General features: G+C 31.5%; 3 protein-coding genes across 3 annotated transcripts; all 3 read right to left on the bottom strand.

Moving 5' to 3' along the window:
• Positions 1 to 2,375: 2,375 nt before the first annotated feature.
• LOC124533639 (CD63 antigen-like) lies at positions 2,376 to 10,284 on the bottom strand. Its single transcript, XM_047109044.1, has 5 exons — positions 9,980 to 10,284; positions 4,887 to 5,075; positions 3,234 to 3,404; positions 2,761 to 3,012; positions 2,376 to 2,672 (listed from the first exon to the last, which is right to left on the bottom strand). The coding sequence occupies exons 1-5, from the start codon at positions 10,052 to 10,054 to the stop codon at positions 2,490 to 2,492; spliced, it is 870 nt and encodes a 289-aa protein (XP_046965000.1). The 5' UTR covers positions 10,055 to 10,284; the 3' UTR covers positions 2,376 to 2,489.
• Positions 10,285 to 12,468: 2,184 nt separating this feature from the next.
• LOC124533488 (tetraspanin-4-like) lies at positions 12,469 to 17,397 on the bottom strand. The gene is made up of 5 exons (XM_047108808.1): positions 17,099 to 17,397; positions 16,842 to 17,030; positions 14,877 to 15,053; positions 13,802 to 14,032; positions 12,469 to 12,574 (listed from the first exon to the last, which is right to left on the bottom strand). The coding sequence occupies exons 1-5, from the start codon at positions 17,159 to 17,161 to the stop codon at positions 12,509 to 12,511; spliced, it is 726 nt and encodes a 241-aa protein (XP_046964764.1). The 5' UTR covers positions 17,162 to 17,397; the 3' UTR covers positions 12,469 to 12,508.
• Positions 17,398 to 19,127: 1,730 nt separating this feature from the next.
• Positions 19,128 to 22,443, bottom strand: LOC124533487 (leukocyte surface antigen CD53-like). Its single transcript, XM_047108807.1, has 5 exons — positions 22,261 to 22,443; positions 21,988 to 22,176; positions 20,717 to 20,887; positions 20,013 to 20,222; positions 19,128 to 19,246 (listed from the first exon to the last, which is right to left on the bottom strand). Exons 1-5 carry the CDS (start codon positions 22,426 to 22,428, stop codon positions 19,175 to 19,177), a joined length of 810 nt encoding a protein of 269 aa, XP_046964763.1. The 5' UTR covers positions 22,429 to 22,443; the 3' UTR covers positions 19,128 to 19,174.
• Between the last annotated feature and the right edge of the window lie 426 nt (positions 22,444 to 22,869).

The following is a 22,869-nucleotide window of genomic DNA, read 5'->3' as shown; positions in this document are numbered from 1 at the left end:
ACTTTTTTTTCTCTCTGTCTTATCTCAAAATACCCTCCTCAAAATCTTTGTCATTTTTTTAAATCATACGCGAAACTCAATTTTTAAATAATAATTATTGATACATTTAGAATCTAGAGTTTGTGGATATGTTATTCAAAGGATTGAGAGAAAAGAGATTTATAATAAGTAAGTAGAGATTTATTATTATTATTAAATAGGTACTATGAAGTTGCCGGTTCTTCTCGTTGTAGAATCTACATTCCGAATTGAAGGAAGTTTTACATTTATTATAGTTCTTGAATAAAGTATATCTTGATCAATTTGATATAAACAGAACTCTTAAGAGCGCTAGTGCTGAATCAGTCATTTTCACTAAACTTTTTAAAGGTATTATGAATAAAATATTAGATACAATATTCTGCTCTAATTGATAAAGTCCTTAATGTGGACCTAAGATATTTGGGGATTTATTTATTGAATATTCAAAAAATTCTACAATTTAATGTGAATTGAACGCTTTTTTACCGTTAAAAATGAGCTGAAAGTTACTTCTCTAAACACTAAATAAACGATTGCTCTCTTTAAAAATATTGATAAAAATGCATTCTCGTATTATTTTTAAATGCAATATAAAGCTTTAAACTACATCGTTAATCGAATAAATAAACTTTTAGTTTTATTTTTTATTTAAATTACGATGAATTATGAAATATATATATTTTTTAAATTGTCTATCAGCATTGAAACGCAACGCCCAAATTCACGAAGAGACGTATCGCTCTTCGATGGGTGTCGCACTCATACACACGCAACTCTGGGTAAATATATATGCAGCTCACTTTACTGTGAACGAAAGCAATGCCATTAAATCATACAATGATTCTAATATAGAAAATGTGTCATGAATTTTTTATAACAAATTCCAATCAATGATTATCTGTATTGTGACACATTTGAAATTACTCTTTGTGTCTAAAAAAATATTTGAATATTCTAAATTGCCGTACAAAAACAGACTTAGTATGACTAGCTTGAAAATGATGTAAGTAGGTACGTACAAACCTGAATTTCTAAAACAGTTGTTTTAGAACTAGAGTGCTTTTATGTTATTTAAATTGATACAATTAGAATTCATACTATATTACTGAAAAAATACTTAGAAATTTAATATTTCTTTTCTTTGATCTAGATTGTCACCCGTCTATGGTGCTCGGTATGTGAAAAGGGACCTTGTTTTATAAAGTACATACAAACGGTAAAGTTATTTATATCGATAAAACACAAAACAAAAGCAGTGTAGGCATGATAATACTCTGATCCATATTGATATGGCTTGATAAGCTTTATCAGATATTCGTTTAATACACGAATGGAATACTTATGAGTATAAAGACTATATACTAAGGATGACATCTTTGAATATATACAAAATGAATCAATAAAATTATAAATCTACAGCATTTTGTGATTTTTTTTAAGGGCACACATTCTAAATACGAGATACAGCTTAGTAGGTTTAGAGACAGTTATAATATCTGCATGTGATTTATCCAAAAAATATGGGTACCTACATATTAGGTAAAATCTAAATCAAAAAGTAAATATTAAGCATATTTTTTTGAAAGCGTACTCGAATAAAGCATATTATAACACTGTTTCCGTACTAGTAACAATTTGTATGAGTTAAGAGAAATTTATTACAATACGATCTTTCTTTAGAGAATGAGTTACCACAATATAAAAAATCGTCTCTATTTATGTTCAACTAATAAGCTATTCCGAAATTAATTAAAGTGTACATAAATAAAAAAGGGTAATTTAGGGAAATCATGAACAAACAAAATGTGTTTAAATATTATTTAATAAAAATATTATATTCAATTATAATCGCGATAAATAATAACATAGATCATATTGAATAGAATAGGTATTTAAATATTCATATCACTTTTTAATACAACTTAACAATTTAAATCGTAATTTCAAATTACATCATATATATAAAAAAAGTTACTTTTTTAAACACGGTTTTTTGACAAATGTTATTATTTCCTTCATTCTGTTCTTAAATTAAAATGATCATCTAGGCAATTTAGGCAACTACCTAGAGGCCCTAAATTGGTTAATCCGACTCTGGGGATAACAATAAACATTTTTCAAAACCTTGTTTTCGCTAAGCTATAAATATAAGCCTCGTTCTAAAAATAAAGTATGGTTTACAATCGCGTTCAATATAATTTAGTCTCGTTAAACGAAATTGATACCTACATGGAATGTTAATAATCTCCTTAAATATTTACATAATAAGTTGATTTAATTAAACGATGCTTTGAATTGAAAAATACATTTTGTACTTCATTTTTCTAGCTACTTTTAAAGGTAAATGTGTGGGATTAAAAACAACAATAAAACTGTATTTATTTTGTGTACAATTCGCATTTCCCTTGCAAAAGGAAAAACGGACGAAGTCTGTTCGTGTTTTGGAAAATGTTTGGCCGTATTCAACACTAAGCGTTAGTTTGTCCGTGGAATGGGACATAAACGATAGGCGCGTTTTTTTCCTTCTCGGGGTTGAGAGAAGTGTACGCGTTGATCATGCGCTCCTGAATCTCCCATCGTCTGCGCTCGCGCTCAGACTTCGCTTTACGGATGGAGCTGGCTAACGAGAATGAGAACAAAATGCCGATAACCTGAAACACAAATAAATACAATTCAGCAAACACCTTCAGAAGTCAATTAGATAAGAAGGATACTATTATGTTGGAAATCGTTACGTACCTGAATAAATGCAATCGTCATGGCACCTGCACCAAGCAAGCCTGCGCTCTGGTAGATCAAGTAAGTGATCCTGGGAAGGCAGCCATTAGCATACAGCTTGACACACTCGTCAACTTCTATGTCTCCAACAACTTGGTAGTGTGTCTGAGCGCAACAGGAATAGGGGACAGTGATGTTGGCCACGGAGATACCTGATGTTTCAGTGGGTACTTCGCCCCAGTCGAGGTAACTGTCAACACCACAGCAGTTCAGCTGCAAATACACAAATAAAATGTCTCTCAATTCATTATGTATGCAATATAATTAGTTCTTAAGTAACCCTTAGACAAATTAGCGAATATGATTTAAAAAAATCTTTATTCAGTAAGGAAGTCTTTATACTTGCTTATTGATAATCAAAAATCTACCACCAGTTAGAGTGGTAGCAATCAACTAGAAAGTCCTTAGTATTGTAATATCCTAGACATACATACCCTGCTTTGAATGAAGTCGAAGGCATCGGTCACTTCTGGTTTGTTGTAATACAATGGTAGTGTCTCTCTCAAGTTTTCGTCCAACATATCTGCGACTTGTGAACGCAACGTGTAAGCAGCTATGGCAGCTGAGATTTCAAGCACCAACACCAAACTGAGGATAACTGCAAACTGAAATTTACAAGCCATACTAAATTAGTTCTGTAATTAAACTGAAAATAAAAAAATACGTCTTTGCACATTCTACAAACACGTGTGTTTAGATAAGAATTTCTCAACTTAATTAAATAGATTAATGGTAAATGGATGATGCACGTATAGACATTAGTCTATATGACAAGAATTGTTTCAGATTACCTAAAGCAAGTAGTTATATTATCCCTGGGAACATTTATTACGTTACGAATTTCATATTCGATCTTGAAATAAATTAAGTATCAAGTTAGCAAGCTATATCAGTTACTCTGTATCTAACATACACTATTACTGACTGCATAAATATACGATGTTCATTTAAAGCACAACATCAGGTTGGTTTTCTTGTTGTGATCATGTATTTGAAGGAAGAAATTTAAACATACTGTTCATGTACTCTGATTACTAACTACACTTGTAATTCAATTGATCACTATTATAGGAATTGTACAAGAATTTTCATTTGAAGCAGCTAAGTTAAAACGATAAGGACCATATCATATTTGCACTATATATCACAGGTTTTCTACTATCATACAAAAACAATCATCATCATCATGAATCATTATTATCTATTTCCTTGGTATTTCGACATAATAAAGTGCTTTAACAATAACATAGAAATGCAATTTCCTTTATAATTAATCACTTGCTTGCTTGTGTTTTGCGATCGATGCAGACTTTTTAAAACACTACTTGAATAAATCTATAAAAAGGTTCCACCCTCTCATCAGATATTCTATTTGCAAACAGCAATGCTTAGTATTGTTGTGTTCCAATTTGTTTAAGTCAGTGTAACAAGAAGGACGTAACATCCTAGTTTCCACGGTTGGGTTAATATATCTAATAGGGCCAAATGTCTATATCTACTGACCGATTATAATCAGTATTTTAAGTACTTATATTGAAAGCTGCTATAAGATTAACGCCGTTAACGTTTAATATTTGGATTATCATAAAATTTTGAGAAACATTCAAAGCTATTTTTACTGCGTAACATCGAAGGCAGGTTGGTGGTACATTGGCGATGTGAGGAACGGTTAATATTTCTTACAGCGCGTCTGTCTGTCTTATGACTAATTATCATTAGAGGACCCATTAACCTATATCAAAAAAATAACACTCCTCTTCGCATCGATTTCCAATCCGTAGGTAGGATCTCTATTCAGTGCTTAATTCCTAACGATGAAGTGCTATATTTATCACTGGCTACCTGTGGGGCATCTTAGACGGAGGGGTTACGATGCGACACGGATCAGATAATGCTTTTAGGCAACGTAACCGAAGTAGTCCAATAACCCTCCCAATAATTGAATGTCTTAAAGTGGTATCTTTACTCAGAAATTTCCATTATTTATATTAAATTAATCTACCTATTATATGCAATAATATATTTGATAATATTTTATAGACTAATCGTTTTGAGTATTTGCATGTTCCAAGTATCTTTGAACTTACAATGTTAACCAAGCAGGTACTCTCCTTCAAGGCACCGATGCAACCAAACAGTGAAACGAAGAGCATGATGACTCCAATGACGATGATAAAGGTCGCGGGTGAGAATAGCTGCGTGTCCAGGAAGAATGATACATCGTAGTAGATTGCGTAGATCGTTGTACCCACTGAGATTATAAGGGCTGAAGTGAGCTACAAAAGAAAATATACATGTAAACAATCAGCGGAATAATAACACAATAATACACTCGTTATATCCACCAAAATTGTATCAATACATATTTTAAAAAATACACAAGTTATAGTACCAAATATCGTCGGTAGAATTCCCTACAAATAAATATTTAAACACTGCATTACTATTTCAGTCTGAAGGCTAAAGAAGCCAATGTAAGTACATACCCAAGGGACGTAACATATTAAATCTAATATTGGTCATCGAATTTATGTAAATCTTATATATTAATAGTAAGTCGATTTTTGTCCCAGTGATTATAGTACAGTAGCTGCGCATAGAAAATCGGTTATGGTCTCTTTTTGAAGAGCCGTAGATGTGCATAAAAAGAGAATTCTTGAATGAAATGTACTAAATTTTTAGGTATGTAAATATTTCTACATAAAATAGTAAACATTATTGGTAGTAAAGTATTCTCTATCACATATCAATATCAGTTCTATGTAGATATCCCCTTTTTTACATAACGAAAATATTTAACACTTTTTCTTCACGCGAAATCAATCTTCTATTAACCGCACATGTGCTGAATCTACTAAAACGTTTAGATCTATAACGAAATATCAAAATCAACAATGAAATATCGATTCGGGGACCTAGTCCAGTAAACACTGATCTCAGCCTGAGAAATCGTATTAAGACCAAGTATGCCAGAAAAGCGTGAAGAAAATATTTCCTCTGACTGGCCCACGTAAGAAGACCGGGGAAAAGACTTCTGCGCTACGCACTTCAGCGTCATATTTATTCCTCTCTAGCTTGTAGGCTCTAGCCGGTAGGTAGTCCGACGCACATAGCGTCGTCGAATCCCGCATACCACAGCCTTTGCATGCGGGAACACTTAAATGCATTTATCCATCGAGATAAAAATACCTTCATCAATTTACGCGTTCAAACATAAGTCATTCACCCAGTCACCTTTCATATTATTAGCTTATACAAAGTTATATCATGTAGTTTATATTTACATAAGAATTAACATCAAGTACTTAACTTATTTGTACAAAGTTAAGGAGTCATTTCAATACATATTATTACATTAATATATCATTTAGCTATTAAGATGCTCTAACTTGCTTGCTGGTATTTATCGCAAAAAAAATCTTTATCTTTAAAATTTAATTCAACTAACTTCAAATTAATTGAGCTTTAAATAATTAACTAATAAAAAGTGATATCATATATTAATCCAAATTAAAACTACTACGAAACGTACAAATTTGATTATGTACAGCAAAGTAATGGAAGAAAAAAAATTACAGGTAATATCGACCTTGCGACACTCACAAGGGCGTTAGCGGTTATGCGGCTATAGTTTGTAGGTACCTACATGGTTATTGATTTTTCACGACTGACATATCACATGCATTGTTTACAAAGCAACACCGTAGAATGGATACCACAAGAGAATTATTACTGTGTAGAAATACTTTTTTTCATATGAAAATTGAAATTGAGCATCGTATTACTATGACTGTTTTCACGAATGGAAATTATTTAAAAAACTTCTCATTGAGTTACTCTATGAACTAACTATACTAACTAAAGTAACGCTTGTAGAACTGAAAATATATCAAATCAAATCAAAATAAACTTAATTCAAGTAGGCTTTTACAAGCACTTTTGTCATTTAAAAATTAAGTGAAGCTACTACCTTTGGTAAAACTACTTGTCCAGTAGCCTATTCCAATCGAAGAAAGAATTAATATTTGCTAATATCGTAGATTTATTGTGGACTACAAATAGTTCTCGATTAATATGAAATTCTTAATGCAAGACTATTCCACTTAACTACTGCTATCCACTTTAAATTTACTTTCAAAGGTCAAATAACAATATACAAAGAGCATTTTTTTTTCTAAAAATCCGATGTCAAATGTTATAAGGCTGAAATAGATTACAGGTACCAGGTAAACATGTGTTTAAGTTTAAATTTTTCAACTCGAAAATGCGGGTAGTTATATATAAACCGACATGAATAAAAAGCATCCGTACAAATAGCTAATTATAGGTAGAAACTGTCTCGTCTAATTTAATATCAGTCTATAGAGGACGTATTGTGTTATTAAATTTAGAACTCTTCATATCTCTTTATAATTACAAATAGATTTAAAGACCTAAATTATATCCGTTAAATATTGATTTTAAATAACTATTTATTATTCTGTATTATTAGTATTTTACGTATTTATATTGACAGCTGCTACAATGTGGACGCCGCTCTGAAAATTTAAATTTTTATTTAATATTTTTTTTATTATTGTAGCCTAAGTTACTCTCTATTATATCAGTTATCTGCATGAATAGATTTATTAAACATTACGAGTTTTTTTTTTAATATTGGATAATATCAAATACATTACTCTGATCCCAATGTAAGTAGCTAAAGCACTTGTGTTATGGAAAATGAGAAGTAACGACGGTACCACAAACACCCAGACCCATTACAACATAGAAATCTAATGAGTTTTCAACATCGACTCGGCTGGGAATCGAACCCAGGACCTCGGAGTGGCTTACCCATGAAAACCGGTGTACACACTACTCGACCATGGAGGTCGTCAAAATTCTAAATTGCATCATTCTATTTACTAAACATATGACCGTTTAATATTTGAATTAGGATAAAATTTTGAGAAACATTCAAAACTATTTTTATTGCGTACAATATATTATAAATGAGAAAATAATCGCACTAAAAATTACGCTTAAACAGCTGAACCCACGTAGGTGAGATAACTATCCGGATAGTTTGATCCCTGAGAATGACAAAGGCTACTTTTTTTAATTCACCACTCAAAGGGATACAAATGGGGTGACAGTTTGTGTGTTATAGGTACACTTTTATAAAATTCGCGCGGGTAAAGGCTCAGGTTCATTTTAGCTCATATAAGTACGCATTAGTTATAATTTTATAATAATGGATATTATTAGGATGCTTGTAATAAAGATACCTATCTTACTTTGTATTTGGTGATGCTTCGTATTTATGAGATTCGATACAAAAACATAAATGAAACTGTTTTAAAAGTTACAGGTTCTTAAATAGTAGGAAAATTAGCACATTATTATCAATTCTACAATTCCGCAATTGTTTGTGAAATATGTGGTAAATATTTTCCTTGCATGACGTCATATGAATACAACGCATACTCTCCATAATAACATGAATTGTATCTTAGGTTCTCATTTGATTTTGTTTATTTTGAGCGCCCGAGCAAATTTGTATTAATACTTTTTAATAAAAATTGACTAGTGACTAGTAAAAAGCGACTTAAAAGGCTGCCTGGCAAACCATCTACCCATAAAAATGGTCAGTGCGAGAAATATAAACAACTTCCACTGTTAACGGGCTCCTAATCAAGATTAATATAGTATATTTAAATAGTACTTCCAAAAGCTTTGTCAAAAGTATAAATCATTGCCTCCACAGGAGGGCTGGTTCGTTTTTTGGCCAGAGGAATTGCGATTCAAGCGGAAAATGCTGCTTTCATTCTTGCCACCATTCCACGCGGTTAATATTTATACAGACTGTATAATACAGTAACTAGTTTTAGTTCATATTTGAATATATTTAAGCATTTAATGTCATGTTCTTATGTTAATAAAGTTAGATCTTTATATAATTATTTACCAAAGTCATCACATTCAACATTTACTAATAAATTCCTGTATGTAAACAATACGCCATATTTTTTTGAGTTTCAATAAACTCATAATATACACAATCAATACGACTTCAAAAGTCAAATACCGTCGATAATTTCTATATATTTAAAGTACTACGACTTTACAAGTGGCTATGGTAAAACAATGGAATAATTTATGGCGTATCAGTATCATTGAAATGTAAATTGCATTACGGTTTGTTCATGTTATCTTGCTCTTTATTTTCATTACGGATACGAACGGCTTTAGTCCTTCCTGTATATCTCGATTTCATGTGTGTAAATTACATTTGCTGTTTATTTGAAACAAAAAAAAAATCAAATTTCAATGAATGTAAATCGTTTTAATTTTCGCGGTCAATGCCAAAACATCACATATGTGCAACATATACTGAGTACATATTACGTAAATCTTTTGGCACACGTGAGTTATTTCTCTTGACTAAAGTATAAGTATAATTGTATTATACTACTCTCATACAATAATAATTATAATTCCTAACAGAGATATTATAAAACATTCGTATACACGATTTACAGTTGATGTTTGTATTTAAAAAGTATTTAACAAACTAATTGTAAAGTACAATTATAAACAACAGACAGAATTGCACATATTATAGTAATATAGTATATAGTCACTAACGCAAAAAGACCTTATCAAATCGGTCGGGTAGATTCCGATATAAGCGTGTTCAAACAAACCAACATACTCTTCGGTTTATTACAAAATATTAGTAAAAATTTTCCTTGTAACCGATTGAATCAATTCAAATATAAAACACAGAGCATGAATAATATTTGAATTAAAAGTTAAAATAGCAATTCTGTATTGTGTTTCTTTTATTACACACAAAGTACTCTCTTATCGATGACGTCACGTTTCTAAACATAATAAAAATATTGATATCGCTATTAGTCATTTAATATTAACGAAACTTAGTCAACATTTGTTAACCGCAACTGGCTTAGCGGAATAAACTAAAACCAATTAGAGCATAGGCTGCTCGTACGATATATTAAAAGAAGACCCTCATATAAAAATATCATTGCAAAAACCTTGGTACTTGGTAATACAATCGAGTTTATACCGAATTGCGTTACTATAATCTATGCTATACCTGAAACGATGCCACATCACACACTGATAAGCAGAACAAATAAAATTAAATAATGTACCATGTCGACAAACTCACCACGAAAATAGCAGTAACACACAACAGCATATACTTTATGCACTTCATGCCGACTTCTAGATTATTCTGCGCCATTTTAGCACAATCGCGAAAAACTTGTACACCGTCACTTAACGACAGTTCACAACAGACTGAAAATTAAGGCGACACTTTTCAGGATCGCTATCAACTGATATGCTATCGCGTGCTCGACTCAATGACAACTAAGTTGTTTAGTACAACTCGAATTTTCTTCGACCAATTAGCGTATGTATTTTGTAAGCTATGGTAAACATTAATAATACCTCGCGTTAGTGTTTCCAATGTTGACGGCGGTGGCCTCGAGTTCATTGGTTAAAACACGTCGTCGGTGCTACCCACATCGTAAGCACAGTAAATATGAAGTCGTAAAAGAAAATTACAATTAAAAGACGATGTAATTTGTTTACTTTGTAGAAAATTTGATGCACAGTAGTGATCAAAGTATTAGCAAGTTGAGTGCAACAGATTTTGATGTGTATTTGTAATATATAGAGGGATTCGAGAGAAAGGTTTCTGTAAATAAAACATGGAAAATATAGTAAAGAAGTACTGCTAATGTGATAGCGTAAATAAATATATCAGTATCAGCATTGCATCCATGCGAAACCGACGGGTCGCTGGTATTAAAATATAATGTATAAAAGATATAAAACAATTGATTCCAAACGGTCGACAGTAGTTCAAATAAGACTAGGCTAACGATACACTCTGAACATGGCCTTGATCGCGGCTTCAAATGCGATTAATTTATTTGATTTAAAACCTATTTTTTTTTCATGTTATAGGTGGAAAACGAGCAGGAGGCTCACCTGATGGAAAGTGACTACCACCGCCCATGGACATCTGCAACACCATCGGGCTAGCAGGTGCGTTGCCGGCCTTTGAGGAAGGACGCTCTTTTCTTGAACGCCGGCGAAAGCTGATTCCACAAAGTGGTGGTGCGAGGTAGAAAATGTCTTAGAAATCGCACTGTTGTGGATTTTCGGACATCGAGGTGGGAAGGTATTTTATAATGACTCCTCACAAATCCACAGAGTAAAATTTTTCTTTATAAAATCTACTAAATCTACCGAAACATACTGAATGAACATGCTGGGATAAACTTCTATCACAGTACTAACAGTGTTGCCCGCTGATAATTAAATTTTTTTTCAAATTTGGCTCGGTGATACTTAAGTAACTGATACTTTTACATTATCAACATTAGTCTAGAATTATAGATAGAAAATAAGCAGATAGGTAACTATTAATATTTTATCGTCAATGCGACACTAACCTGAGGTACTAAGATGTTATGTTGCTTGTGGCTGTAGCTTAAAATAATGGGGTTTCTAACAATGAAATAAAAATTATGATATTTCACAATATTACAATATTTATTGCAATCAATCAATAACGAAAAACAAGAAATATCTATGATGGAAATATTTTAACTCATCACCAGGTTCTGGAAATGCTTAATGTTATCACAAATCTAGCTTGAGTAGGTCTTAGCATCTTATTCAATAACTGTCAGAGCTGATAGGGCAAAAAGAAAAAGAAAAAAAGGGATACAACAAAATTGATAGAGCTGTTCTTTAGATACGAGTATGTATTTACTTTGGATGTAACAAATTTCGTGAAATAATATATCTGGATTACATGTTATGACCATATCGGCACTAATAAACACATTGAACACAAAAGGACCTAAATGAGATCCTTGGGGAACACCAGACGGAATGTGAATGCATTATGATGTTCTGAACCTTACCACGTATTGTCTGACTGCAATACTGCATTTAAATATACTTTTAAGCATTATAGTAATTTGTATTCCTTCTGACTACAATTAATTTTTATAATTATCACAAAGTTAATAATAACAGTTTAATCTAAAGCCGATCTAGATCAACTTTCTGATTATATTATATTACTAATCGTAATATAATTTTCGTTTTGCCATTTCTAACTATGAACTAAAATAATTAAATACACACACATGACTGCATTAAATATTCGCAACCAAATAGTTTTATTAGTGACATTTAAAGAATACATTTCAAGTTGAGAACTAATATTGAATTGAAGAAGAAATTGATTGAATTTATTGTTTGTTAATTTATTCATAACATTTCCGAAATTCGAACTTTGTCAATTAGCTGTAACTTTTGTTTCAAAGTTTTTCCCACAAAAAATATCCCATATTGCACAGATTCCACAATTTTCGGAAAAAAATTAGGATATTCTATATTGAGACAATCGTTATTTTGAATATACGTTTTCCACTTCTGAATTCACATTTCATATTTTTTTAATTCATAATAACACTAAAAGCATCCTAACTAAATAATTACTATTTCATAATTAAAAAACATAGTCTATAAATCTATCTTAATATTATTTTATTATTTTTCAACAGCACGATAAAAATATTAACAAAGAAAACCATATACATTTATGTTACAATTTTAAAATGATTTTTTTTAATTTTAAAATACACCTTACATTAGTGTTAATAGTATAACATTATGGAAACTCTCTCTCTCGTCTCGAAATGTTAGCCAGCCATACTGCACCAGCAACAGCCAGAGCCTAAAATAATAAATAATAACATTAGTTTTGGTGACTTGGAACTATACATGGGATTAAAATAGAAACAAAAAAAAAGTTTTTTTTTTAGATCACAGTATTTATTTCCACAGGCAACCATATTCAGGTAATGATTTTATTAGATTAGTAGTTTTGCAAAGTACATTGAAACCCGAATACGTTACCGAATACGTTACGTTACGTTATAGGGAACATGCAAATATAATATTTATGTATTTTTTGTTATTGAAAATAAATTGTTGAAAACTTATATAAGAAGGGCCCCCTGCAAGGTTTATATTTGATATAATTTTGTTTTTTTTTTTTTACAATAATTACGAATTAAAGTAACTTGTAACGGAACGTATTTCAAAACACTAATTAGCGTTCAGTCACTCCCGTTATGACTACTTATTTGAGATTATAGTTGTAAAAAAGTGAATATTGAAAGGAAAATTAATTGCATATTTCGAATAAAAATGGAAGTTGGGTTTGTCAAAGCAGACACCAGATTCCTCTTTTTAGCTTGTAACCACTTTTTTCTCAGTTTTGTGTCAGAAGGTCCACTCAAGTACCATTTATTTGAAAACTTTGTTGAAGTAGATTGAACACATTGGAATAAAACATATATCAATACGGCTTTTTTCGGAGTATCGAATAGTCCGTCTTAAATTTTTATAAAAAAGTATCTCAAAAGTCGAGAAAAAATACACAAGTATGAAAACAAGTAAGGACAAATACGCTCAATGGGCCAGTGACAGATAGAAGTGACGTCATACGAAATAAAGATCCGTTTTCGCGCGAAAATTTAAAATGACAATTTGAAACTGCATTTTTACAGTAAATTAGAGTGTTTTGGGTTTTTAGTATACTTGTGTAACCTGTATGGAGTTCTTTAAAATAAATACAAAAATAAAAATAAGATGCGCTATTTTTATTCCCTATTGTTGATGAAATGAATGAAAAAGGCCACTTTATTATAATAAATTTCATATCATGAATAAAACGAGTTCAGATGGTTGTAATAATGAATATACCACCACTACTTAATGTGTTCTGCTAGAAAAAGCTTATTTACGATAACAACTACCAAAATAATCCAAACTGACATCACACATTGAAGGTGTTTTTGCCATTGCGGCAGACTAATTTATATAAACGCATCTGAGACATGATTAATCTTAAAACACTTACGAAAAAATAACTATTTCAAACCTTTTGGGTGCCTACCTGCATTAAAACAAGAAATATTCCCGAAATACCAATAGCTGCAGCGTGTGATTGAACCCAGTCACCGAAGGCTTCAGAACATCCCGTTGTGTATGCAACGGTTGTGTTGCAAGTGAAAGTGTTAATAGCACCATAGACGTGATTGCAACAGCTCACAGGAACGCCCCGTGATACACTGGTATTCAATGGACTCAGCCAATCACTTGAGTTGATCACGCCACAGCAAGTAAACTGGAAGTTGAAAAAAATACCATTCAGATTAAAATCGATAATGTCTATTTAATTTACCTCCAATTTGGTAAATATGTGAATTATTTGGATTCAACGCTGAGCTCGAGATTAATTAATAGCTCAGAAACGAATTAAGCGAACTAATTTTCAAATTCGTAGGATAAGTGCAAACGACAAACATTGCGAGTTAATCTCTTAAAAACTAAATTGTATTCTAGCCACTCGGTAGTTTTTACTATTGGCGAAACCTATTTTTTTTTAATTTTCAATTAACTGACTACATTCAAATCACAACAATAAAATATAGTTAGATATTTATATAGTAGTAAAGTAAAGTAACAGCCTTTAATTTTCCCACTGCTGGGTTAAGGCCTCCTCTCTCATTGAGAAGAGGGTTTGGAACATATTCCACGCTGTTTCAATGCGGGTCGGTGGAATGCACATGTGGCAGAATTTCGATGAAATTAGACACATGCAGGTTTCCTCACGATGTTTTCCTTCACCGCCGAGCACAAGATGAATTATAAACACAAATTGAGCACATAGATATAGTGGTGCTTGCCTGGGTTTGAACCCAAAATCATCGGTTAAGATGCACGCGTTCTAACCACTGGGCCATCTCGGCTCATTATTAGATATTTATAATGGTATTTAATGTGAAAAATATTATTAGAAAACATCTAAAAGTTAGGAAGTCTTGGCTATTGATATATATCGCACTTTTCCTTCTTAATACGCCGATGTCAATACTCTCACATTAAAATCCATTAATATAACCTTTTTTCAATTTTTCCACCAATCACGTTCACGAAAAGTTTTTGATGAAAATTACAAAGAATCTTACATCGGTCTGTACTTCATCCCACAGCTTGGTGACTTCAAAGTTTTTGTCGGGACCATAAAGATCCATGGTGCTGATGAGCTGCTTCTGCACGAGTGCCACTGTGTTACCGCGCAACACATATCCTGCGATACACGCTGACAGTTGAAATATGAACATCAACAACATAGATCCCGCAAACTGAAAGATTGGTAAAATTTATTAAGTACTAAAAAAATGCATGATACGGTATACGAGCTGATAGCTAGAGTTAGACGAAAAATTCAGATTGCCTTTAATCTTTTATCTCAGCACTTTAATTTCATTATAAATAAAAAAGATGAAGACCTTCATAAAGATGATATATCTGCTCACTTACGTCATGCATTGATAATACATACCTATATTTTGCTATTATTTTAGTAATAATATGAGAAGAAAGTTTAAAACATTTGGATACATTTGTTTATAATTCTCATGAACTGTAAATATGAGACGTTTTTCTTTTATACTTAACAATAAAAAATATTATCTCCTAAAGCAGTCTCCTTTCAGAGGAGAAGATTTAAGCAAACTCATTCTACTATACTGCACTTTTGCTTTACTAAGTGTTATTGTTTTCCGACTATAAGGAATATATCCAAGGCATAGTATATGTTAGGTAGGTCAACACGATACAGGCTTGATATAGACTTTTGACAGACATATGTATACTCTGAGACCTGAAAATTTTACAAGTCTGAGTAAAAAACTCTATCCATAATATGTCTGTACGAACTTTTCACTATCTCTGACTTTTAATTTTGAGGATGCAGAGACTTTTTTTCTCAAGTATTTCATTCATTTTTCAGTAAAAACTAAATCAATAAATGTAATATACCTAATGGGTATAATTCACTGATCAATGATTTTGATCCAAATAATACGCAAACATGCATACAGACTTTCAACTTTCATGAATAACGCCGACTTTTCATGCAAAGGTCAGACTTTTCCATTACTTTCGAGGTTTTGTCTGCGCTGCTAAGTTGCACACACAAAATCCAGTATAAGTCTGTGCCAAGTCTGTGACATATGGATCTACCATAAATAATTTCATAAGGTGTCAAAATCTATGGGCACTACCGACGAATACTATCAAGTGGACTATTTGACGGTTCCGTGGTTTTTTTTTTATAACCTATATTATAAAAATAATTGTTATAATAAAAATCATAACAATAATATATTTCATATTGTAATCAGATGTCATATTATTGCTGCGTGTAAAATACTTATCGTATAACAATACGAATTGTTATAACTTAGTCACTTGAACGAAATTAGATAAATGCAGCTATCGATTTATTTCAAGAGTGAGTGCGCATAAAGATACTAATTTCAAGTACATATTAAAATGAACTAAACCACGTATATACTTATTTATTTATTTCTCAGTCAGAATTCGTTCGAAATATAATTTTATTTCGAACTAACTAAAATAAATAACTGAATGTCCTTTTAATTACATAATTATATTCGTTTAAAATACTGTATGCCAAAAACCATACAATTCGGATACACCTAATACTTTACATTTCATATCAATATCAATATGTTTATGGGGCTTCCCTTTAAAATAGAACAAGAATAGGTACATTTCTACTACAGAAATAGGCCGATCGTCGCCCAGACAATAAAATGTAAATACCAACTAATTTTAGTCGTGACTTACATATGGGCTATAATTATTGTTGAAATAAAGAAGTTTTAATTATTCATTTATATAAAACATCGTTATAAAGGCCGAATTACTTCTTAACATCGGTATACCGTATGAAATACCGTACAGTGGCGAGCAAAAAAATGTTTGGCGTTAAAAATAATAGGTATATATTAATTAACAATATTATAGTATAGTAGATATATTTTTTTTTCAAGTAAAGACTACTAAACTGAATTACATTATATATGCATTGTATAGATTTGTTTTTATCTGTGGTCACTTACCGCTAAAATCATGTAATAGTTTTCCATAAATGCTCCGTAAAAACCAGCAAAAGAAATGAGGAAGATGATAATACCAGTCGCGATGCAAAACGCGGGAAGGGAGAAAAATCTCTCAGACAGGAATTCATGGTAACCATTGTACGCGGACTGCACAGAACTACCCACGGATAGTATTATAATTCCAGTCACCTGAAACATACACTGTTAATAGCACTAAACACTTCAGAGGTACAACCTTTTTAGATCACTTCACTTACCAGAAATAGAAAATTTACTGTTATTAAAGTATATTTGACGGTGGTGAATATTTTAGCCAACATTTTGCCGCAGTAAGAGCACAAACGTCGACATCCACGTGACAAGTAACCGATGTATAGTTTTCTCTTGGATATTTTTATCACTATTATAATCTTGATAAGGAAAACAAGCTGATTTATCTCGCGCCACACTCCCGTTCAGCGGTTTGACTATTCGACATTATTGTGAAATAATAAAGCGACCTTCAATGTAAAGTATTTTAATTATAATAAACTTACAAGTAGATAGTGGAATGGTTTACAATTTACAAATTTGCAGATTTTAAATAATTATTAAAAACGAAAAAGGATTTATGCGATTTTTTTTTTATCTGTAAAAGTAACACTACTGTAATTTGCAAGAAGCAAAGGCAAAATATAAAATAACTCAGAGCACTTCACAATTCACTTTAAGATATCGTTTTGTTTTCATGCAAGCGTTCAGACGTTACGATAGGAACTGGTACTAATTAACTAAATGTACATACATTTCTGTACATATATTGTCACTAACATTAACATTTTTATCAAAGTTAGTGTTCACTCGTCTTCCTAATTACTATGTACTATCGTTTATGTTTTATGTATGTTTCTACGGTTTATTTAGTATATAGTAACGTAAACTTGAACGTTAACGTCAAAATAATTTTAAAATAATAAATGTATTTAATGATTGCCAAATATTTAATAGCTGTATCTGTTCTAATATATGAAGATGAAATGTTTGTTTATATGAATGTGGTAATCTCAAGACCTATTTAAAAAAAATGTAAGATACCTCACTTATTGGTAGCCCAATTTTAGGCTGACTGACGATCTATGAATGCAGAAGAAATCATTAATTTGTACAAGCTTAATTTAAATAATCATGGAAATGTTAAATTTGATTTTCTCAAACACATGTTCGGAACATTACGTAAGCGTTTAGATCACGCAAAACGGAAAATACTTCAACTGTTTACTATTTATTGCGTCACACAGATTGGAGCTCTACAAAATTGATAAATAAAAATATGAAGGATGCAGTGACCAGATCGACTGAACTCTGTAATTGAACTCAAACTTTTCGGCTCTTAAATCTTAATCTAATATGTTCTTGTTTAATTGTTTTTGGCAAAATTACTGGGTTTTATAAATCATATATAGAAACCGTATTTTTGTAATCCAAAAACTCTTTACATGTCATTGAAAATTTACTAAAAATGTTTTACTTAGTGAAAAACAGTGTAGTAATCAAGTTTTAAGGAAATGCACATATGGAGTGTAGTTAGATGGTTACGTCAAGATTAAATAATACCAAACGACGATATTTAATTTACCTTTTTAACTTTAACTAGAAAGCGTTGCGATAGCCTCTAGACGTAAGGCTTTATTGAATTTTGTTTTAAAAATATTGAATAGAAAACTATAGTTTACTTCACCCGTAGTTATTATCAAGTTTTATCGAATTAGTGTAATTCAAGAGTATCAAATTAATCTATGGAACATAACGTTATACTGATCTGTACTTTTATACATGCGAAAGCAACTTTTTCTGTTTTTATACCTGGCACCTAACGGCTCAACCCTTGCGTGCTTACCCGAACACGTGCGTAGCCGCCGATACTAGCAATCAACGAATATAACAAGTCCCAAATGATGGTAGGCTAATGTAATCGAAGCTAAACTATCGATTATTCAAAAATCGGTTAGGCTTACAATTGGCTGTAGACTTTACGACCTTCGCATAGGAAGTCGTAATTAAAAGAAAAGGTATTTTACCGATTTAATGATGAAATTCGTCTGTTCTCTTGTATGTTATTAGCATATAGTTTCTAACTTCATAAAAACGTATCGTCACGACTCAGAGCTAACCAGCTCTAAATGCTTGTAATCATTAAATAACCTACACTTTAATTATAATTCTACTATTAATAAGGTTACACTTCATAGCAATTAATGCAAAAAAATCAATTAACAAATTTTGTATATAAATTAATGTTGTTTGTCATATGGTTAATATCTGTTTATTCAATTTTGAACTGTTTATTAGAGTATTTAGGATTCAAGTTCGACTTCTTCAAATCTTGACCTGTAAGCCAGCCATGCTGCACCAGCTGTTATGAGTACCTGTAACAGTTTGAGATTAATATTGACTTCTGAAATGTAATAATAATATGTAAGAAGTATTGCATACATCTTTTTCATTGGTACAGCATTATTTCAGAAAAGTAGCCATTTTAACTTGCTTGAATTGACAGGTGAAATAGTTGTCAATATTACTGAATGGATTTTCTTAGCGTGAAGTCGCTATTATTTAGCCACAAAATCTTCTAACAAAATGTAAAAAGTTACATGAAAGACTGTTTACTTTAAACTTTTCAGTTACAAATAATAGTTTACTGAAATATTAAATGTAATGAAGTTAAATGAGATTCACTACAGTATTATTATATAATTCGTGTATTATATCTAATTACTTTCTTGTTCCATTTGCTGTCGAAACGCTTGGCCCTTGGAATAGTGGTGCAAAAAGCTCAAAAGTATAACACCTCGCCTCATTGCCTCCACTGGTGACAGGAGGGCTGGTTCGTCTTTTGTCCAGAGGATCGGAATTGCGATTCAACGGGGAAATGCTGCTAGCATTCTTGCCACCATTCCACGTGGTCAAGACTTACACAGTAACTAGTTTTAGTTCATATATTTTAGCATTTAATGTTATTAAATCTTATGTTAATAAATATTCCCTACACATGTTATTATTATTCTGCTAAATTACTCCGCCATACACTCTTTGGCGCTCCGTCATACTGTCAAATATAATACAGCATTTTTTTTTCTGTTTTGACATATTCATGACAGTAATGAACATATCAAAATCATCATAAGAACTTACCTGCAAACTAGTGATAAAAGCCCCAGTAGCGCCAACAGCAAAGGCGTTGTACCCAAGCCACTCCCCAAGTACGCTCGCACACCCAACAGTGTACGCATTGGCCGCTGTACATTCGAAGGGGGAAATAGTGCCATAGTCAATGTGACAACAGCTTATGGGTATTCTGTTATTATTCCAATCGTGACGACCAGCGATGCCACAGCATTTGAACTAGGAAAATATTTTTAAGTAAATATATATACATATATTCGTAATGCAGTCTCTCAAACCTCTTAGTTCAGTAACTGAATTGTAAAGGTCTATCTGGGTAGTTATTACTTTATATATTTAACGCTAAACAAAAATCAAAGTTTCGCTGTGCGCCAGCTTGAATGACACGCCAGTGAAACTACAGACCCATGGGAGATAATTATCTTAATTATAAATTTCTTAGTTCCCAAGATCGGTGGCTTATTTGTGATATGTATTAGGAATTTAATTATTTTTATTTCTTGCAGTAGTAGTAATAGATATTCTTGTGACTACTTGTAATGGGTGACCACCGGGTAATCCAAATACTAATCCACTTACGTTTTTTTAAAAAAAATATTTTTTAGGTAAAATAAAAACTAATAATAAAATCAATATTTTGTAGTTATAATATTATAATTTAGATTTATGTTGTCACTAACTTCACAGAGATTTGGCGACTAATATCAACTTACTCCCATCTGTAAATCATCCCAGACAACAGCATTTTCTCTTCTACTCTCATAGAGCTGTTGACTTTTTAACATCGGAGACCTTATCTCATTGGTTGCATCGTTTTGGAGGTTGAATCCCAAAATCGTAATTGTAATCTCGAAAATGAGAATGACCAAGAGGAGTACAACATACTGTAAAGATATACGACATAAATATTATTATCATATTTCAGATGAATACTAATTACAGAAAAAAAGAATAAATAAAAACTAGATAGCTATTATTATAAAAATAAGCGTTTCGTCATTTATGTCTCCTTTTTTTATGGCTTTTCTTTGTGCCAAGAGGGCACAGATTATTTCGCCAAATGTATGTCTCCTAAAACGCTACTTGACCTGATATTTAACTGTGAGGGTACAAAAACCCTACCTATATGTAGCCTTCTGATGTACTGTCAAATTATATGGAGACTACTTATATCTTATCATGTACATTACGATGACTCCATAGACAATTGTTACTTTTGATAACTAACAAAATATAGTCCCAATAATAAATATAGTTATACTGAAAACTTTTATTAAGTAATGCACCCCAAAATTACTGGTCAAACGATTTCTTTGATTATAAGTAATAATTATGGAATTTACTCTCAAGTGCACGTTTCTGGGTGTCGCAAAAACGAAGTTTTAAGTTTAAATAATGTACATTATGGAGCACATAAAAACTCGTCGCTGCTCTTCTGGATTTGAACTCGCTATCTTTTTTTACGATGGACACGATTGATTATTTCAACTGTCATTAAGCAAAAGTCAAATATTCATTTTGAAATCCAAATTGTTTAATATCAAGACTTTAGAGTCGTAGATGCAAAACCAAAAGCCAAGAATAAAAAAAATGTTTTCAATATAGAAAGAATACACTTATTGATTGTCAATAAAATGTATCAACGGTTCGAAAAGACCTCAGACCTGATGAGAACAGATTTTACATGATTATTACCTACACATATCAAGTATTTATTAAGAACCGACATTTTCTTTAATTACTTTTAATTTGAAAACACTTTGTCACGTCAACATGCCTAATAAAATAATATAGCTACAATAAGCGAACTGACCATTTTAGGATTTTATTACGGTAATATAATAAGAATCTTTATAGTTTTAATTTCTCTACATGATATACTTATTGATGAATACAAATAAATGAGCTGTTGTAGCTACTCAATAGTCTACAACAAATAGCATCACTTTTTAAATAAATAAATATATTAGTACAAAGTACTTACCCCAGCAATAAAGTAAAATTGCTCTGAAAAAGCTCCATAAAATCCAAGTAAAGAGACAAGGAAGATGATCACAGCAGTTGCGATAATAAAACCAGATAAAGTAAAGAATCTATTTGTCATCAAGGTATCATACTGATTAAAAGCAACCAGTACCACGACACCGACTATCAGAAGAGTTATTCCAGTTAGCTACAATAAATATTAATATTGTGATAAACTTTTTAAAAGGTATGTATTAAATAATTGGAAAGACATTTAGATCACTGCCCTTACCAAAAATAAACCATTTATAGCTGCTAACAAATACCTTATCGATTTTAAAAATTTTGGTACTTGCATTTTTAATCGACGTAAGCACTTATTCAAACAAAACGTTCCGCGGACTACGAAAATATATGTGATAAGGTAACTGAAACTGAGATGATAATATATCAATCTCATAACTATCCCATATCTAAGTTATCTTGACATATTTCTTCTAATCTTAAGATGATTTTAAATGAATGTTTTAGGAATCATTGATTTTTTAAAATAATTTATCAATATACACCGGGCAGTGTACCATAATTTCGCATATATCTATACTAAATATCTTCAAGTTTATTATCTCAGTTTATAGTTTTATTTATTCTGGATGAATGTTTAAAGTTTACAAGGTTATATATTTTTCTATCAATCAATGCTAAGACGAGCAACAATATATTTTTGATGAATATAAATAAAAACAAGCAATATTTACTATGGCAACATTAAGCAATATAATGTGAAACTGTTGCAAGCTGGTAACATTGACAATTGCTGTATTAGTTTCGTGGTTGTTGGCTGTTGAATCTTGTTTGCTTCATCCAAAATATTTTTTAATTTGGCGGTAAGCTTATAATA

Source organism: Vanessa cardui, chromosome 11, assembly GCF_905220365.1.
Source record: "Vanessa cardui chromosome 11, ilVanCard2.1, whole genome shotgun sequence".
Classification (NCBI taxonomy): domain Eukaryota; kingdom Metazoa; phylum Arthropoda; class Insecta; order Lepidoptera; family Nymphalidae; genus Vanessa; species Vanessa cardui.
Note: the sequence above shows the minus strand (reverse complement) of the source record. Positions and strands in the feature narration are given on the sequence as shown.

What these genes read in the sequence shown, in the direction of transcription:
- LOC124533639 (XM_047109044.1), bottom strand. Translation starts at nt 10,054, where the DNA reads ATGGCGCAGAATAATCTAGAAGTCGGCATGAAGTGCATAAAGTATATG. An exon ending in GTACCTGCTTGGTTAACATT is followed by an intron (nt 3,405 to 4,886) that starts GTAAGTTCAAAG and finishes TGTAAATTTCAG; the next exon opens with TTTGCAGTTATCCTCAGTTT. An exon ending in TGACGATTGCATTTATTCAG is followed by an intron (nt 2,673 to 2,760) that starts GTACGTAACGAT and finishes TTTGTGTTTCAG; the next exon opens with GTTATCGGCATTTTGTTCTC.
- LOC124533488 (XM_047108808.1), bottom strand. Translation starts at nt 17,161, where the DNA reads ATGTTGGCTAAAATATTCACCACCGTCAAATATACTTTAATAACAGTA. An exon ending in ACTATTACATGATTTTAGCG is followed by an intron (nt 15,054 to 16,841) that starts GTAAGTGACCAC and finishes CCAATCTTTCAG; the next exon opens with TTTGCGGGATCTATGTTGTT. An exon ending in TATTTCTTGTTTTAATGCAG is followed by an intron (nt 12,575 to 13,801) that starts GTAGGCACCCAA and finishes TTATTATTTTAG; the next exon opens with GCTCTGGCTGTTGCTGGTGC.
- LOC124533487 (XM_047108807.1), bottom strand. Translation starts at nt 22,428, where the DNA reads ATGAGATTGATATATTATCATCTCAGTTTCAGTTACCTTATCACATAT. An exon ending in AATTTTACTTTATTGCTGGG is followed by an intron (nt 20,888 to 21,987) that starts GTAAGTACTTTG and finishes ATATCTTTACAG; the next exon opens with TATGTTGTACTCCTCTTGGT. An exon ending in CTTTTATCACTAGTTTGCAG is followed by an intron (nt 19,247 to 20,012) that starts GTAAGTTCTTAT and finishes AAACTGTTACAG; the next exon opens with GTACTCATAACAGCTGGTGC.